We start from the raw sequence: 20,548 nt of genomic DNA on the forward strand, positions 1-20,548 counted from the left end.
TTAGAACTAGCTAAATAAATAAATTTTGGTTTAAATGTGTCATTGGTCCCTGCACTTTCATCAGATTTTGGCATTGGTCCCTGCACTTTTTTTTGTTTGGCATTGATCCCTGCACTTTGTAAAAATATTGGTATTGGTCCCTCTGTTAACTTTCTGTTAAAAAAAAAACATAAAACTAACGGAGTGCCACGTGGCCCAATCATTTCACGCCACGTGGCACCAATATCAATATTTTTACAAAGTGCAGGGACCAATACCAATATTTTTACAAAGTGCAGGGACCAATACCAATAGTTTTGTGTTTTTTTTTTAACAGAAAGTTAATAGAGGGACCAATACCAATATTTTTACAAAGTGCAGGGACCAATTCCAAACAAAAAAAAGTGTAGGGACCAATGCCAAAATCTGATGAAAGTGTAAGGACTAAAGACATATTTAAACCATAAATTTTTATCAATGAGGTAAATATATGCTAAATTTTTAGCTATATATTTATATTGTCATTCTTTAATTGTTTATTTTTCACCGCTAATTCAAAATATTGAAGAATTACAAAGTTTAAACCATTTGTTGGGATTCATATCTGCATCATGATCATCATATGTATAAAATACTTTAAACAATTTTTCTCTCAAATATTTAGAAAATGAGCTCGTCGGTCTTACATAGACGGTGGTTCTTAAGTGAATATATTTTTTAATTTATAATAACTAACGTAAATATGGTCACTAACTTTGACCAAAAAAAAAAATAGGTACTAAATGCATCTTCGACTATCTACTTTTATTCAAAAACAAAGATAAAATGGTAAAAAAAATGAAGGGAGAAATTAGAAGAAAACACATACAATATTTTTAGTCAAAATAAGGTTTTTTATATTGTTCCTATTATTGTGGGTTGTTCCTCCTATTATTGTGGATTGTTTATATTTTTAATGAGATTTAACTATTGTTTGAATGATAATTTAAATAAAAATTATGAAATAATTTAAATGAATGAGTAAAACTGAAGGAAAAAATACAACTTAAAATTATGTTTTTCTTTTATATATTGGTATAGATTATTACAGTTGCATTTAAAATAAATGGAAATAATCCATCTTTCTAAAAAACAAAAAAAAAAAATAACAATCCTTGATAAAATAACTATGACGTGACAGCAAAATATCAATATTTAAAATTAATATTTTTGTCTTAATCAATTTTTAGATCATTTACTAAAAAACGAAAGCTTAAATTACGTAATAAGTTTCTTAACCTTTTATGTGATTTCATATTGGTCCTATAATTAATTTTTGTTACATCTTGATTTTGTCAAAAAAAAAAAAAAAATGTTACATCTTGGTGAATTAAGAGGCCAAAACATAACGAAAATTGATCATATGATTAATATGAAGCATCATAAATAATTAAATGATTCCTTGAGAGAGAAAAAAACTAGACTTAACAATTATTTATGACCAGATTGAAAAGGAGATGATATCTCATGGTCGTTGTATAAGACTTGACTTTGAAGCGAAGCAGTAGTTGTGCAGTAGGTATCTGGATCTTAGAGATTTCATCACCATGTTTACAATGTCTCATCCATGTCTTGATTTAAGCAAGTTCTCGAGTGAGTAAACTGCAAACTTAACCATGAAATTAATAAAGCATCACTCCCATCAAGATTAAATATCTACGTCTATATAATATTTTAGAGGTAACCTCAATTTGGTATTCCAAAGTTGATGTATCGTGACTCATGAGTAAGAGAAAGTATCATCATAATCATGAATATACATAACAATTAGTTTTCTATTTTTTCCTAAAAAAATAATTAGTTTTCTATTTTATGGTGCAATAATGACACTATTCACAGATAAATAGAGTTCATGTACCCTCAAATTCTAAATAATTTTACAATATGAACATGAACTCAATTCACATAGTCTATGCAAACTCAATTCACGTAAACAATATATCCTCCCTCCGTCTTTAAATATAAGTAAAATTAACTTTTTAGGTTCATTTATTTAATGATGTATATGGTCCATATTATGAAACACGTACATCATTAAATAAATAAACCTAAAAAGTAAATTTTGCTTATATTTTAAAACGGAGGGAGTATTAATTTTTGTGTACGTGAATTTAACCATCATACTATACTAACATTTCGAGTGTGTTTAGATTGAGGGTTTAGGAAGGGGGGCTCACTTTTATTTTTTAAATTACAAACAATGCAAAATGTTTTTTAAAAAAAATTAAGTGTTTTTGATGTAATATATGTTTATTTATCATGTTGTTGGTTCAATTTTCTAAAAATCATTTTACAATGTCCGTAATTTAAAAAAGAAAAATAAATTTTCCCCTCCTAAACCCTCCATCCAAACACATCCTTCAATTTTCACTTAAAAGAAATGTGTGTGTGAATTCCCAACACTTTCATTCACTTTCAATTGTCACGAGAGTCCCAAACCACTGCGGCCACCTACACCCTAACTTTATCACAAATTTTCACTATAAATTATACCCTTAAATAGGTTGGGGAAAAAACCAAAAACTCGAATCAAATTGGCGAACTAGACTGAACTAAATTAAAAAAAATTGAAACATTACTAACAATTCTAAAACTAAACTGAAACAGTTCGGTTTGATTCGAAACAGTTCGGTTATGTTCCGTAATTAAAATTCAATTTCGTTTGGTTTTTTTATATTGTTTTCAACGGTACCAATAATAACAATTCGGTTCGATTTGGAACAGTTCAGTTCGAAATACAAACAATTTTTTATAGGCCAATAGAAAAATGACATCAATAAGAGTAGTGTTCAATTAAGTTGGAACCCTAGTCTTATCTGTTGTCAATTGCTCATATATATTATTAAAAAATGAATAATTACATAAAAATTGGAGGGACATACAACCTGACCCAGCCAACAATCCTAACGGGCAAAACAACAAATAAATAAAAAAAACAAAAAATAGAAAATCCGCAATGTGGATCCAACCCTAAACAATTTCAACAATTAAATGCGGGTCTAAACTTTGGCGAATGAATCGATCGTCAACACGAAATCGGATCACGTACCATCAACTCTTTACAACAACGACATCAAGCATTAACGACTCTTTCGAGTCCATACAGCCTCGTATCAATCAACAAGATGACTGAGATAACCCGAGAATGGTGTATGAATCGACTGTCAACACAAAGTGATTCAAGAACCAAAAGCCTCGACCACAAAAGCAGCAGTTTTACCGATCCTTTCGACTCCAAACCAAGCAAGAAATATCTTCATTAAAATCGATCCCAAGCTTTGAAACTGGACATTGAAATCGCTCGCCAACACGGTTGCAAATCCATCAATCCACCACTCACCGCGACGAACCTCGACAAAAGTAAGTCCATGGCCGTTCCTAAAGTTTTACAGGCCTTAGGCATAGTATGAAAAAAGGGCCATTTGTATTATATCATATATATATATATATATATATATATATATATATATATATATATATATATTTTTTATAAATGATGAATGAGACATGTATTAGTTATAGTGTGGTTGACATCCCAGCTATGCTCGCACCAAGTCACTATAATACGATATTTTCATGATCCAAATTTTCATTGTTGTTGTTTTCCAAATTTGGCACATCATTAGGAACATTTTCTTGGGTATCTACCTTTTTGAAAACAAATTTATCAAGAGCTCCTTGTTGTGATTTTATTAGCTCTTCATTTCGTTTTTTTTTTTTTTTTCGTTTTTCACTACCAGACAAATGTTTTTTAGGCAACATCTTTAAATAAATCAGATTCTCAATAGAAACCAATACAAACAAACAAACAAAAAAGAAAAACCATATTAGTACCAATAGTAAGTGAAGTGGAGAGCAATAGCACCTTAAAATAGACCAAGTTTTAACACCTGAAAATAAAAGTGCAACAAAAAAAAAGAAATATATCAACACTTAATTAAGCAAAAATCAAGAATTGAATTGAAAAAAAATATATATATACAAAAATCACGTGTACCTACAGTGTACAAACAATTAATTAAAAAAAATATCAAAAATAAAAAATGACTGTTATATGTACAGTACGTGAAGTGAACTCTTAAATCAATATCATACTATTTGTTTTTAAGCTTTTCGGTGTACACTACAAATCATGTTATATGGAAAAATAAAAAATTCAATTGGAAAAAACATAAATCATTCAATTAGAATTTTAAAATTCAACACCTGAAACAATTAGATAATTGAAACAATGATTATCAAAGAGAATTGGAATAAGAAAAAAAAAAACATAATTAGAATTCAACACTTGAAGCAATTAGAGAATTGAAACAATATCATCAAATAGAATTGGAATAAGAAAGAAAAAAAAAAAACCTAAAACAATTCACCTGGAGAGAATGACTGATTTTGCAACCTTTTGGTTTTTCTTTTTAGGTTTCTTTTTTCATCTGTCTTTCTAATTGCTCAAAATAAGTTTTTGTTTGTGTGTTAGTTGAGCCAATTTCATTATTTTCCTCTTTATTGGACCTTTCCACGTTTTTTTTTTTTTCTGTTTTATTCCTAATGGGCCCAGAAAATGATTCAGAATTAGGCCTGCTGTTACGAATTACTATACGCACCCCACTTTTTCCTTAGCTTTGCTATATACACCCCCTATAAAAAACAATTTTAGGGCCCCCTACGAGCATGGGCCCTAGGCCGTCGCACTCGCGGCCTATGCCTAGGGCCGGCCCTGAGTAAGTCTTAACGGCCGCCTAAATTAACCATCCATAAGAAAGGCCACACTCTTTCGAGCTAACCATCCAAAGTGAATATTTGTCCAAGACATCGAAGCACATTCAGATTAATTATAGAACCGAACCAACATTACCAGAGACAAGTTTGAGTAACATCAAACTTATCTTTTAAACGAAGAATGGTGTACGAACCAACCACCAACACGGATGGGTTCATGAACCAACAACCCCCACAACAAATCAGAGCGAGCACTTATGGCCCTTTCGAGCCCATCGAACATCGCACGAAGCAAACTAGATCAGAAAAATAAAAAATTGTACAACGACAACGAGGTTTTGAAACAGAACCTTAGAACCAACAACCAACGAAACCATCAACAAACTCATCTCCATGAGCGTATCAGTGAATTCGTTATAGAAAGAGGAAAAATGGATCTGACCCCGAAGGGTTCTGAACCGGAAAATGGCGTCGACGCGAGGGCTAACAACCACAAGAACCAACACCAAACTAGAACGGAGAATAGGGTGGTGCAGCCGTAAGAATGGCGAACGCACCACCATGGGAACAGCTACATCGTGAATTTGTGGTTTGGATTGTGAGGGAGATGTGTGGCGGCGGTGGTGGTGTATGCGGCTAGAGAGAGAGGAAATGCAAATAGTTCGGTTAAAATCAGTTATTTTAAATTTAGCAAACAATTAAGTTCGGTTTAGTTTTCGTTATCAGTCGATATCTCAGTCAAATATATCCTTCAGCAAGTTTTATCTGAGTTAAATTCATGTCATTTTCAGGGGAATTTATGTTTTTTTTTTTATTGTAGTTTACCAATTTTAATAAAAGAAATGATAACTGAACACAAAATGACAGACACAAATACGACACCACCGTATTTTTACTATTCATCAATACTGTTTTTTTTTCTTCTTCAGCTCCCAGGTTTTTTTTTTTCTTTCTCTGCTCTCATCCCCTCACGTACAACTCTCCGCTCTCTCACTTGCAATAACATTCCTCTTCCTCTTCTCTATCACTCTCTCCTTTGCAACACTCTCTCCAACAACCATTCGTCGGAGACCTTTCGCCGTCGTCACTCTTCTGACCTCGCCTGTGGCGGATCTGAATCTTGTAGGTGTCGGCGTCGCTTTCCTCACCTCGCAGATGTCGACGTCCGTCTCTTGACTTCGCAGTGCGTTGCTCAGATCTGTTTTTTGTTGGCAGATCTGAATGGTGGTTGGTGGAGTGGACGAAGACGGTGTGTGGTGGGAGGGTGGGTGGTGCTTGGTGGCGGTGGCGGCTGTTTACTTACAGAGAGAGAAGTAGAGGAAGAACCTATAAAAAAATGTCCCTCATTTCTACATGTAATATCAATTACGCCATTGAGTTTTGACGGAAATTACAAAATTATCCCTGGTGTCGTTTTTGTGTTAGTATTTTTGTGTCAGTTATCATTTCTCTTTTAATAATGAATAACTTTTTTATTTAACACGGAAATATCAGTGTGAAACAAAATTATTGTTTTATTGGCCAATTTGACAACTGATTTTGAAAGACCCTGAGTGGCTATTCGAAATCATTTAACAACATTCGTTCCAGTTTTTTCATACCAAAAACCCTTTCCTTGGTTTTTTCTTTAAAAAAACAACCTTTCTTACGATAAAAAAAAATTGTGATGCTTTTTTTTTACTTGAGTATTCACCAATTGTTTTTTATAGTAAAAAACACAAAATAGATGTGGAATCTTCGTCATGGAGTTGCACTTGCAAAAGGACCAATACTCATTTCCATAATGCACATCACATTAGTTTATCAAATACAATTAAGAATCATTTAGGTCAAGTTCTTATAACAATATTTTATTGGATATAGTTTTCTATGTTGACGGTGGACAAACGACTTATACGCAATGGAATATCCTATAAATTAACCAATTAATTAAAACATTTTAAAATTTCAAATAAGTTACACTTTGTGCCTCAGATTCTGATTTGATCTTAAAGAATCTCGAGAACATAATATGATTACCCGGAAATTATATTAAAAATAAGGAGTCCTTTTGAATTAAACGGTCGAGAGGATACGACAAATGATTCTATTGGCAAAATTATACGTAAATAGGAATCATGTCCCATTGCTATAAAAATAGAATCAAATCCTCAATTTATGTCTTTAATTTATAATATTGTTTATGACTTATGTCATGAATTAAGATTTTTTTAGCATGTTGTTTGTACGAAGTTTTTACCATGTTTATTGATGACTTATTTTTCGAAAGACTTATTGAACATATATGAACATATAAAGTGAATTCTCTAATTACAAATGTTTAACTAAGAGTCTAAGATTAAGGTGACTTACACAATAAACTAGATATATTTTGAAAAATCAAAATTTTGATCATCAAATATTTTGATTAGTTTACAAGTTTTCAAACGACAAATATTAATTAATAGTTGTTAAGATGTTAGGCGATCCACCACATAAAAATTGAGGTGTTATGTTTATAGTTTCTACTCATTTTATAGGTATCCTTGTTGTTGGTTGTGCTTAGTAAATTGTATTGTTTAGATAACAAAAGATAGAGATTATTTATAGGAAGAAAAAAAATTAACCACCTTCGAATATCCAAAGTTGCTTATATGAGAAAAAGAAACAAAAGAGAAATGAGGAACTACGAACTGTATCGAAGTTTGGTTAATAAAAATGTTATCAACAACTTCATTGAGTATGATCGTTTGAAAATATAGGGGACATTGTACAAAACATAGATAAAAAATGATCAATTGATATCACCGTGTCGATTGCAAACATAACATTACGACACCTCTGATAATTTTTAAGAAAAAATCAAAACTGGTTCAAATAAAAAATATTTTCAGTAGATTCTCCTTTTTTTTTTAAATAAAGCAAGAAAAATCATTATTATCTTAATAAGAGTGACACTAATGACAATTTTATAACTGTTCTATATGAAATTTAAACATTCTTTCTCGTGGTAACAAAATTAAACTTTATCACCAAGTTGACACCGCATGGACAAAGTTAGTTTTCAAACTCTTGAAAATCATTTTTGATAGAAAAATTTTTATGTAAAAAAAGCTAGCTTCATTATAGTAAAAAAACGCAAAACAACTTTTGTTTAATCTTTAAATTTTAATTTTTGAAAAAACAAAATGTGTATTAAGAAACATATACCAAACATAAGTTGCGCAAAACATAGAGGACTGATACAAAGCTTTAATCCAGTGACATTTTATCAACATTGTTTCTTAAGCGCAATTCGTATGATAAAATATTAAAGATGTAAAAGCTAGTTTCATATTAGTTAAATTAGTTAGCCTAATTGGCTATATAAATCTTAAGGTACTACTTAATGTAAACACATTCTCACGTAATCAATATTATTTCAATTTAATTTTTCTACAGTTTTATCTCAATTATAAATTCTATAAAATTTTGTAATATTGTATCAGATAGAATAATTATTCCGCTATATTCTTTCTCAAAAAAAATTTGAGAAAAATTTCATTGAATCTTTGTCATTTTATTTTTACTTCTTTCTATTTTGATTCTTGAAGTAAGTTTCTGATCAAGATTCTAAACTTTGAGCTTTTCTTTTGTGTTGTGCCTGATTCCAAGACACTCAAACTAAGGTCAAGGAACTAATAAACAAGGAATTAGTTCAAAATCTTTGTATAAAAAATTTATGGATGATTGTGTATTTTTTTAGTAGATGTATTTAGGCATTTTATATTCTTTTCTGTCGATCTTTTTCAGCATTTTTTATTTTTTTATTTTTCAGGCTGGAAGTGTTATAAACATCTTTTAACTCGTGGGATGCTATTAAAGATGTAAAAGTTAGTTAACCTAATTGGTTATGTAAGTCTTAATGTACTACCTGTTTTTTTTTTTTCATCTTCTTTAAAAAAAAATGTACTGCTTGATGTAAACACATTCTCACATAATCAATATTACTTCAATTTCACTTTTCTATATTTTTCTCTTATCAGATATGAATTTTATCGAGGATTGTCATTTGATACGTTGGAATACCGGTTCGAACTCACAATTTCTCACTTCTCAACATTTATTGTATGTTTGGATACGCGGCACAAGCAGAAATATCGCGTCCCGAGGCTGTTTTACCGTGAAAATAACAAAGCTACAAAAGGTAGCTTCTTTGCAAACGGCGTTTTTATTGATTCCACCGCTACAACAAACACAACCTTAGGTGCGTTTGATTTGCTAAAAAATGAAGGACAGGACAGAACAACTCTAGTTGTCCAGTGTTTGATTTGTAAAACTGTTTCAGGTACAGGACAAACTGGAGGCAAGGAACAGGACAAAAACTCATATTTTTGTCCCTCACCAAACCACAACACAACTTTTTGTCCCACGTACAAGTTGTCTAAAATACCAAAATAGCATTTTGTCTCTCAAAAATCATATAAAACAAAAAATACTCAATGCCATAAAAAATTTGTCATGTGTTGTTCTGCCTTGTGTTGTACTGTTCTATCTTGTACTGTTCTGTCAAGTACTTACTGTTTTGCAAACCAAACACACCCGTATCTGAGTTTCTTCGCTAAGTTTCTTAAAAACTAAAAAAACATCAATTTGTTTTTAATATGTAACAAACAACCCTTAATCAATAATGTCATATTTGTAAATAATAATAATATCATAAACTTTAAGTATCTTTTAAAACGTATTTATCGACTTAATTAAAAATTTGTCTACTTAATTAAAATTTTGATAAATACTTAATTAAAAATTTAAAGATAATACGCAAAAATTTACCCACGTATGGCAAGAGTCTCTAACTAATTTTATTATGCAAAATACACGGGGAATATTATCCTCCAATGTCAACGTTTAAAAGTCAACTATGTGATTTTTTGGAATAAAAAAAAACAGTGTAATAATTTTCAAATTACAAAACATTATCTTATAATAAAACATATATTTGTCTTAAAAACAGCATATATATTCACGGGGAGACAAACAAATGTTGACTTTATTTGTTTATTGAGTGGTTTTGGTTCAAGTTATTAATTGTGCAGAAGATAAACACTATTCCAATAAATATAAATATAGACTTATTCTTCCGATAAGCTCTACTACTTATTTTATTTGGCAATGCCTCTAATATAGCGTGGTGCATGTCTAATGTCTTTATTTATCAATTTATGAGTGGGGACTAAAACAGAATGGTCGACTAATAAATTTTGGATTTGTAACAAGTGACATGACATGATTAAAATACTATGTATTCAATTATATACAGATCATCACAAAGCTGTTATAGAGATTTTGCAAGATTTGTTCTCACACCTAAATAGATTTGCTCAAGTCAAACCGTATATTTTCACACAATCATACAATTAAATTGATGGTGTTCGTGTTTGAGACCCCAATTGGACGGGTCAGAGGCTTTGGTTATTAGAGACAGGAGTATATATTTAATTTTTTGAGTTTTGTAATATACTTCCGGTGAGTACAATCTTTAAAATTAGGGTTTAGTTTCTTTAGGTCATGTCGTTGGAATGATCTTAAGGTAGGTATTTATAGCGCTTCTTCCGCTTGCATTTTCATGACTTTGGCCCTAAGTAACTTAGAGTACAAGTCACACATTTTTTATTATAGAACGCTTCTGGATGCTTCTAGTAGTCATTAAAGACGGCGATGAGGGATGAACGCACCTTATTGTTAACTAACCTTTACGAGAGAATATTAACCCCTTATTATAATATTATCGATTCATATCCTTCAACACAAGTCTTGAGACAAGACGAAATGATTTAATATAAAGTTGGCGGTCCAATTATTAAAAGATGTTACAAGTATTGCACCATTGTATCCCTCCGTGTTTTAAAACCAGCTAGAATAACTTTCAACAATACATTTCAAACTTGATACTTATTATAAATAAAAATAATAATATTTCCTCATGTTTTTCTAGAAGGAACGGATAAAAAAAGGGACACTATACTTGTTTATTACTTAATGTCTCATTCAACGTTCCAGTTGTTATATAATTGTATATATCCCCTTCAATCCTTTTTTTATGAGATATTTTGAATCTTTTGCTCTTAATATAATGAACAAAGTTCAAATTTATAATGTTATTTATATAATGTCTTTATTTTAGTTGTAGGTTTTATTTTTACAAAAAGTTGACTTTTTCTATGCAAGTGGATAGTACATTAATATATGAGATGAATTAACATCAAGGTGGAATAGCAGTGATTTCGTTCTTCCAAAAAAAACTATACTCCATATGCCAAAAAAAACTTTACAATGCAATAAAAGAATCACATCTAGACCAAAATTGAGATTTAAATATGTAGAAACCCTGGTTTGAATTTAGAGGAAGAACCGTTGGCTACAACGTTGAATCGGGTTTGGTCAAACCACTCATTACCATTTATTCGGTATAACTTGTTTCCTTCGATTTTTACCATTTAATTATAATTTTATCATTATTCATTCAATCAAATAACCTAATCTTTTTAAATATTTACATAATCAAATCATGTAACCTTCATTATTTTCTTTCACGGGTGTTTTTTAACAGAAAATGTTAGTAATATTAAGTAATAAAAGATTTTGCATCTTAAAAAACAAGAAATATTAAATAAAATTTTATTATCATATTATTAATAGTATTATAAAGACCTCTATAGTTTTTTTTCTTTCTAGAATACACTTTAGATTTCGCTTTAGGTTTCAATAAGCATTGAATTGCTCTTACTAACATTAACTATGTTAGATTTCGTTTTAGGGTTCGATAAGTGTTAAAGATATTTTATAATGGGTATGTTAAATATTTTGTGATGAGTGGAACTTGATAATTGTTCTTCTCCCATCTGTTTTTGTTAATCCCGTCAAAGTAGTCGAGCGTGAGTCTCACACATGTGTATTTTTCAGATGGGAGAAGAGCAATTCTCGTGAAACTGTGCAACGATATTGTGAAGTACAATGGTTGGAATTGTGATAACTCTTTCCGTATGGATAGGAGGAGCTGATGGAGTTGCTAATAGTGTATCTCATTTCTTGGAATCTAAGCACATCTTGTGTTTGGCAATGTCCTTAGGATATTATTGATGTCCAACTTAATAATATTGACATCACGAGAAAACTAAGAAAACACTCTTTAGCATTTTCTTAAAATTATTATACATTGAATGCTTTTTTTTAGTTTATGGAAAGCCATTTCGAGAATGCTGTTAATTATTGAATTTGACCATTTTTATAGAGAAGAAAATAAGCACAGTCATAACAGTGTAGATTATCCTTACTATATTTTGCAAGCGCACGAGGTTTTAAATCAAATGTTTGAATTTTCTATATTCATTAATTATATATAAGTTTGAAGAGGAAGAATAGAAAAGTAAAACACTCAATTAAAAAATACAAAACGAAAAGTCAACATTGGAATACCGTTTCTGGCCTGCTAAGTTTGTTTTATGCATACATTTGGCATGGTCTATTTATGTTCATAACTTGTTGAGTTGAAACTACTCTATTTTATATTATAAAGTTTGAATTGTTTCAAATATTTATATTTATTTACTAAAAATATTAATTCAATGCATATACATTTCTTCAATTTTTGGCTCAGAACTAAAACGCTAAATGCTGTGTAATAATGGACTTTATCCAATCCTTACTTATGTCATTGTATAGTGTGGAAGATTGAAGAAAAATTGACTTGGCTCAAATAAAAAGTTGGCCAAGATGTTTTATTATAACAGAACAAGAGATTGAGAAAATCACACATCTGATGCACCCCAAAGTTAGGCAATGGAGTGGGACATTAAAGCACATAAACCAAGGGAGTATAGAAACTATTTTTAATTTTTATTGCAACATCAATTAATTTTTCAAAAGACTAGTCTTCCTTTGTTTTAAATATAAATACAAAGACGTTTTTTTTAGCTTAATTCAATTGACATGGACATTACAAAATATATATAGGAGTCGAGGTACGAACCACGGACATTCCACTTATTCACCTTGTCGAAGTGAATTTCTAATCATTAGATCACTTAAAAATTAAAAATACAAACACATATTTGGTCTAAATTTAGACGATATAGATGTATATTTTTAGACAAACCAAAATGGAATATATTAAGTGATCTACATTTCTTTTTTTGAAAGGTGTTGTTTCTAGATTTGTCAACCGCGTAATACAGCCATAGAATTTTTTGGGAAACAAATACTATAGTATTAGCAACTGAAGACCAGGTCCAATACCATTACTTCATTTGTTTTTTTCTTTCGATATCTATTTTATGTTACGACTAGATTATTCATGCAAAGTTTATCTTATCTTACCGTATATAAAACTTTTACAGTCAAATACATGGTTAATTTGATAATATTATATATATACCGTTCACTATTATATATACCTTTTGGAATGACCAAAAGAATTTTCCTATGTTTAGAGGACCAAAAGTAGATCGAAGAACAAAAAAACATATATGATACAATCACGAGGTTTGTGGATGAGAAATGCGATGGACTTTTCTTTGAGGAGCAATTTCTGTATCAGTTAAAACAATAGGAGAAAATGTTTCGACACTAGCATCAAGTGGTATATCAACATTAGTTATTCCGAGTAGTAGGATAAAGCATTCAAGATTCAACATACCAATAGGTATAAATGAGAATTCTACATTCTGAATCAAGTGAGGTGATCCTTTAACCCAATTCATTATCAAATCAAAGCTTATTATATGGGATGAAGACTATTAGGGGTATAGTTTGAGTTTCTAAACTTAGAAGTTTGGACTTAATTTTGAAGGAAAAGTGGTCATCTTGTGTGGTTATTTAAGAGAAACTCTTCAAATCATTCCGAAGGGATGCAAAATAAAACGATGTACATGCTGACATTAATTTATCATAACTTTGGCAATTTTGTCGAGTATTAAAATTTACCAAATAAATGAATGCTCAAATTTAATGGTGGAAAAATGTTAAATTTTTTTTAAAAGTGAATTTAGATGACTGATATTGATCATGAATTAGTGAAAATAGAGGATTAAAAGTGAATTTAGAATATATTATTACTTAAGTGCAGACAGGCATGCGGTAGTGGAGTGCAGATCCTCTCCATTTGTGGTAGAAATTGCAATCTCAATTTCCTTTCATAAAAACAAGACACGTGGATAAGTAAATCTCAATGGCTCTTATTCATTTGACATATTCATTTATAATTTTTTTTTTATTTTAATAAACAAAATATAGGAAGTCACGTCCTCTCATCTTTCCTCTCTCCTCTCTCCCTCATTTGGTTCCGCAATCCATTGCAGAACCCATCTCCATATAAAGCCACTGCATCGCCTTGTTGTGCCCGTCGTTGCTGACTACACCTCATCATTCTGTCGTAGCGCCGCCATAGTCTTGTTTCCAAACATGAGATTGTTGTCTGCACGTGGTCTCGTCGTCTCCGTGTTGTTGCTGTGCCGACTCGTCTTTGTGTTGTCGACTTATCATTCCATCTACGGCCGCCATAGTCTAGGTGGGTTCTTCTTCTTGAGTTATATCATAGGCCCGTCAATTAGAGTTGTCAAAAATGGACCGACCTATTGGCCCATGCTTTTGGGCCGGGTCGGGCCTGAAAAACTAGCCCAAAAATGCACTCGGGCTTTTTGGCCCATACGAAAGTTGGGTCGGACCGGACTGGCCCATCGGGCTTTGGGACGGCCCATTAGCCCGTATTTCATTTGATTTTTGTTAAAAAAATGGTATATTATTTAAAAAATTATCAACTAATTTAAAATTTATTAATAAAAATATATTAAATAAATAAACTTAATAGATATGAATGAATTTAGTTTAAAGTTTTAAAATTTTAAAGTTTATAAATTATTAATTTGATTTAATTGAAGGAAAAATCTATTGTTTAACTATTATTCAACGTTAATGTAAAAATTATTTACATTTTTATATCCATCCAATCATAAATGGGCTAGGCCGGTCCGGGCCAGCGCAGCTCATTTGACACCTCTACCGTCAATGGGTTTGTGGGTTCTTCTGGGTAGTTTAACCAGAAGTTATGCGACAGTACCAATTGTTAGATAATAAAGGAAAAATCCACTTAGTGTCAAAGAAGATGAAGATCACAGAATTAAAGAAAATAAAACAGAGGGGAGGAAGGCTACCGTAGACGGAATGGCCGTGGTTGCTGAAACTCGGGAAAGAAGAATAAATCCTCTTATTTCTAAAACAAATATTTTTTAATTGGTATGTGTAAGACAATGAATGTGAAACGTTGATATATTAAGTTGCCACGTGTCTTGATTTTATGAAAGGAAATTGAGATTGCAATTTCTCCCACAAATGGAGAGGATCTGCAATCGTTGTAGTGGGCCTCCATATTGACAAAAAAAGCTTGACGTTGCGGACACATTATATTATCTAATATTATAATTTTATTTTAATCACTATATTTTTGTTCAAATTTGAATTATGACTGGTTTAGATTAATTTAAAGATTGTATTATATTTGATTCAAAATTTTAGTTATCATCAGATCAAATTTTATTTGATCCAAATTTAAAATTAAGACTAGACTAAATTATTTAATTAGACAAAAGCGAATAATTGTAAATAAAATAGTTTAAATGAAGAGTTGAATTGAAATAAAATAATAACACTAAAATTGTGTATTTTTTTCAGCAAAATGCTAACTCAGAGCACTAAATAACACGACTCTTCTTTTTATATATCGATATAGGAGCTTATTCTTGTTTTTGACCGGATGAACTTAGTCTTGTAACTTTAAGGTACATAATTCAAATTCTCTCGTGGACTGATGTAAAATATAGTCATTTGCACCAAAAAAATTTAGCATTGTTTTATTTATTATTATAATTTAATTTAATAAACATTTCAATTTAATTAACATAAATCAGACTTCTAATTAGTACAACGAAAACAAATCTGACGTGTATAGTAAAAGTTAATGTAGTATTTGACTATTACTCCATTTGGTACTCCCTCCGTTATTAAATATAAGTAAAATTGACTTTTTAAGTACATTTAATTAATGATGTATGTGGTCCATATTATGAACCACATACATCATTAGTTGAATGAACCAAAAAAGAAAAATTTGCTTATATTTAGAAACGGAGGGAGTATAAATTCGGCTAGTTATTGCTATTACTTATTAGGGTTGAGCTCCTCTCCATTTGTTACAATAAATCGAGATTGTAATTAGGAAAGAAATAGACACAAAAAATAGGTTGTGATCCTATCATCGAATAAGTCTCACCATCATTAATTATATTTAAGATTTTTTGTGTTTATATCTTTTCAAATTGAATAAAATAATAAGAGATTAAATGAAGAAGATCTTAACTCAACTTATTAGTAGTATTTGACAAAATCTTATCTTTAACATAAATAATATACTTGCGTCAAATGATATAACTTTTTGAATATTATTACTTTTTTTTAATGCAAAAATGTATTAATGTATTAAAATTTGATCTAAATTCATGCAGAAATGAACTATGATGAGATACCGAATCCTTTCAATAACAAAGATGTGGTCGACATATGTTGTTTCACCTCCTTTAAGGATAAAAACATATTTAAAGAAATTCAAATTCTATCGAATTTGTGGATGATAAAGACTAAAATCCTTCCCACTTGGTTGTCATGTCTATTATCATGGTTTTCCCTTCTCTATAATATTAATGTATTAAAATTTGATCTAAATTCATGCAGAAATGAACTATGATGAGATACCGAACCCTTTCAATAACAAAAATGTGGTCGATATATGTTGTTTCACCTCCTTTAAGGATAAAAACATATCTAGAGAAATTCAAATTCTATTGAATTTGTGGATGATAAAGACTAAAATCCTTCCCACTTGGTTGTCATGTCTATTATCATAGTTTCCCCTTCTATCATATTAATGTATTAAAATTTCATCTAAATTCATGCAGAAATGAACTATGATGAGATACCGAACCCTTTCAATAACAAAAATGCGGTCGATAATGTTGTTTCACCTCCTTTAAGGATAAAAACATATCTAGAGAAATTCAAATTCTATCGAATTTGTGGATGATAAAGACTAAAATCCTTCCCACTTGGTTGTCATGTCTATTATCATGGTTTTCCCTTCTATCATATTAATGTATTAAAATTTGATCTAAATTCATGCAGAAATGAACTATGATGAGATACCGAACCCTTTCAATAACAAAAATTTGGTCGATACATGTTGTTTCACCTCCTTTAAGTATAAAAACATATATAGAGAAATTCAAATTCTATCGAATTTGTGGATGATAAAGACTAAAATCCTTTCCACTTGGTTGTCATGTCTATTATCATGGTTTTCCCTTCTATCACATTTTTCCATTCACATTGTTTGAATTACATATATCATTTTTTTCCATAGATAAAATGACAAATAACCATTAAAACTTACACACATATTAAATGAGTTGAAGTTCGAACTCAATTATATAACTTAATAATTTTAATATTTTTACCAAGGGATCTTCTACGGTGCAGTCAGAAAACTGACTTGTTAAAAAAAAAAAATTTGATCTTAATGTTTGATTCATTTTTAAATTGTTGATTACTGATTAATGATCGATAGTAATTCATCCAGTAATGCTTGCAACATTTTGAACTTACAGGTACTATTTTATCGTTGGAATCTTTAACATGCAAACATAGTTGATGATATTATATGATAATCTTAAGTGTTACACTTTGTGGAGTCTTGTTAATCTGATGATACTACGAGGACTGAACTTTTGATGTCATTATACAAACACTGAAATATTATCACTATATTTTTAATGTTATAGTATTAACTTCATCTGAAAAATCATTATCATACCTTCATCTTACTTGAAGTGATGATAATTTTCCGTATAGCTTATGAACACATCTTACTTGAATTTATTTCCACTAAAAGAGATTCGACCAAAAATGTTAAAAAAATCAAAGAGTAGAAGTTATTTTGACTCAAACTCAATCAAACAACACGCATTTTCTCTCTCTTACCCAGTCACCTAATTTAGCATCTTGACTCCTTTATATATCTCCACATCCCTCAACCTTTCACCCCTTCCAAACCCATTTCCTCTCTCTCTCTCTCTCTCTCTCTCTCTCTCTCTCTCTTCCTCTTCTCATGCCATTCTAACTCTTTTTCATTCATTCACTATCTTTAAAAAATGGCAGTGGAACTCATGGGGTTCCCAAAAATAGATGAACAAAAAGCCATACAAGAGGCTGCATCAGAAGGACTCAAAGGTATGGAACACTTGATCCTAACCCTTTCTCATCAACCAACTCAATTAAACACTCAACTAACCGACCACACCGTTTCTAAGTTCAAAAAACTCATCTCTTTACTTAACCGAACCGGTCATGCCCGGTTCAGACGCGCCCCGGTTCACTCCTCTTCCTCATCAGCACCGGTTCAACCGGTTCAGATTCAATCAACACCTTCACCGGTTCAAACACCAACCGTATCTTTACCAAAACACTTTCCTTCTCCGTCACAGGCACCGGCGCCAATCTCCGTGCGTCACGCGCCGGCGAGCTTTGTTCAACCACAATCACACAGCATGACACTCGATTTCACGAAGCCAAACGACGTTGTTTTGAGCTCAAACACGAAAAACTCCATGGTTGAGCTTGAATTCTCGAAGGATACAGCAACGTTTAGCGTTTCTTCAGCTTCATCGTTTATGTCATCTGCTATTACCGGTGATGGAAGCGTTAACGGGAAACAAGGATCTTCGATTTTTCTCAATCCTGCGGCGACACCAGCTATCTCCGGTGGAAAGCCGCCTCTTTCGGCGGTGCCGTCTAAGAAAAGGTGTCATGATCATGGGGAACACTCCGATGACGTTTCAGGGTCGAATAAGTGCCACTGTGTTAAGAGAAGGTACACCCTACACTCCTTTACCTGCGTTTCACTCAATTATTATCTTTTACTGGTAGTGTTTCTGGTGTCCAATATGTGGTAGTGTTCGCCAGAATCAATTGTATTTTTTAAATTATTATAACATCACATATGGGTGTCATATCCAGTGTCACTCATAATTTTTTAGTAGATCAATGTAATGATAAATAACCATCAAAACTTGTACAAAGTGATAAAAAGACAAAGATTAACAACCGGATTAGATGCTTTAACGTCCGACTTAACAATTTCGATAGGTTAGAATATGAGGACGGTCATATGTATTTTTTGATTGGAGCCGTTTTTTGTTTGACTCGTTCACATTAATTAGAAAGGGAAAAGGTTAATGGTTTCTTAACGAATCACGTGAATTTGTCGTGTGAGTGGGGTAAGGTTACCTTGAGAGTCAACGATTTCGGTGGTGGTGTGGTTAAAATGCTTTAATAGGTAACAGTGTGTTTGAAAGTGACAACACAACATAGGGTTCTGTTTTTGCTGTCTGAGAAAGAAAACACTAGAGAGAAATTCAAACAAAGTTAAAGTGATGTGAACTCTCTTTTTTCCTTTTTCAATTCCCTTCACTTAATTGCTTTGACTGTTGACTTTTTTTTCTTAATTTAATTAATGCACCCACCCCCAGCGCATAATAGTATTAGTAACGCATTTTTTGATTATGACTTAGTATAAGTTCAAATTAAATTAAGGGATAATAAGATTTTAATTTGTGTGGGAATACAAATTTTTGTGTATCATATGATTTGATTCAAGTCACTCTTTTCAATACCGAACAAAAGTAACAAGTTTCTTGAATTTGATTTTTTTTTTCCAGAAAAAATAGGGTGAAAAGGACTGTGAGAGTACCGGCGATAAGTTCAAAGACCGCCGATATACCACCGGACGAGTACTCATGGCGGAAATACGGTCAGAAACCGATCAAGGGTTCGCCATATCCACGGTAAGAGTTATACATGATCAATATAATCTTGACCGTTAATTATGTTGACTTTTATTAAAGACTTGTTTTCTAACGTTGATTTATTCTTTCTTTTAATCAGAGGCTATTACAAGTGTAGCACAGTGAGAGGGTGCCCAGCAAGGAAACACGTGGAGCGTGCAACCGACGATCCAACGATGCTGATTGTAACGTATGAAGGAGAGCACAGACACACTATTCAAGCTGCGATGCAGGAGAACGCAGCCGGGATTGTGGGTTTGGTATTTGAGTCAACGTAACAAGGGGAATTAAAAAACTTGGAGGAAAGTGGGAGAATGGAGGACTTTTCATTTAAAAATTAAAAATGAATTTATTTTTGTTAGAAAAATATGAGTGGAAGTTAAGGTGGGGCTGCGTTGTAAATTTGTTTTATTATTATATTAAAATATTTTAATATAGAGATGGAAAATTGGAATCTTAAGTTGTTTATTTATTTATATCTGCTCGCCAAAGTCTTGCCAACCATTATTTTTTTTATGAAAAAAATCCATGATTAATTATTATGACTTTGTGTTGGGGAGAGGTGGTATCCGAGGGAGGGTTAGAAATATTTTATTTATATATGATCTCATAGAGAAATAATTGAGGTGTTATTTTGCCCTAAAAAAATTGAGGTGATTATTTTATTATTCTAGATGTCTGAGTTTGGTTGACAAAATGTGGCATATTATAAAGACTCAGTGTATGCTTGAAAATGATTAGTTTTTTTCAAACATTATTTTTAAGGGGTTTATGTTTTCAAACACGTTGATGAGAGTTTTTTTTACTAAATAAATTATTCAATTTAACCCTTCAAGGCTTGCAATTTAACAATTCAATAGTCAGCGGAAAATCGAACAATTGGTGACATTGTTTATGCAAAATAGTGG

General features: G+C 31.3%; 1 protein-coding gene across 1 annotated transcript; it reads left to right on the forward strand.

Annotated features, from left to right (window-relative positions):
• Positions 1-17,845: 17,845 nt before the first annotated feature.
• LOC25481863 (probable WRKY transcription factor 17) lies at positions 17,846-20,116 on the forward strand. The gene is made up of 3 exons (XM_013610259.3): positions 17,846-18,667; positions 19,515-19,640; positions 19,741-20,116. The coding sequence occupies exons 1-3, from the start codon at positions 17,949-17,951 to the stop codon at positions 19,916-19,918; spliced, it is 1,023 nt and encodes a 340-aa protein (XP_013465713.1). The 5' UTR covers positions 17,846-17,948; the 3' UTR covers positions 19,919-20,116.
• The last annotated feature ends 432 nt before the right edge of the window (positions 20,117-20,548 follow it).

Source organism: Medicago truncatula, chromosome 1, assembly GCF_003473485.1.
Source record: "Medicago truncatula cultivar Jemalong A17 chromosome 1, MtrunA17r5.0-ANR, whole genome shotgun sequence".
Classification (NCBI taxonomy): Eukaryota; Viridiplantae; Streptophyta; class Magnoliopsida; order Fabales; family Fabaceae; genus Medicago; species Medicago truncatula.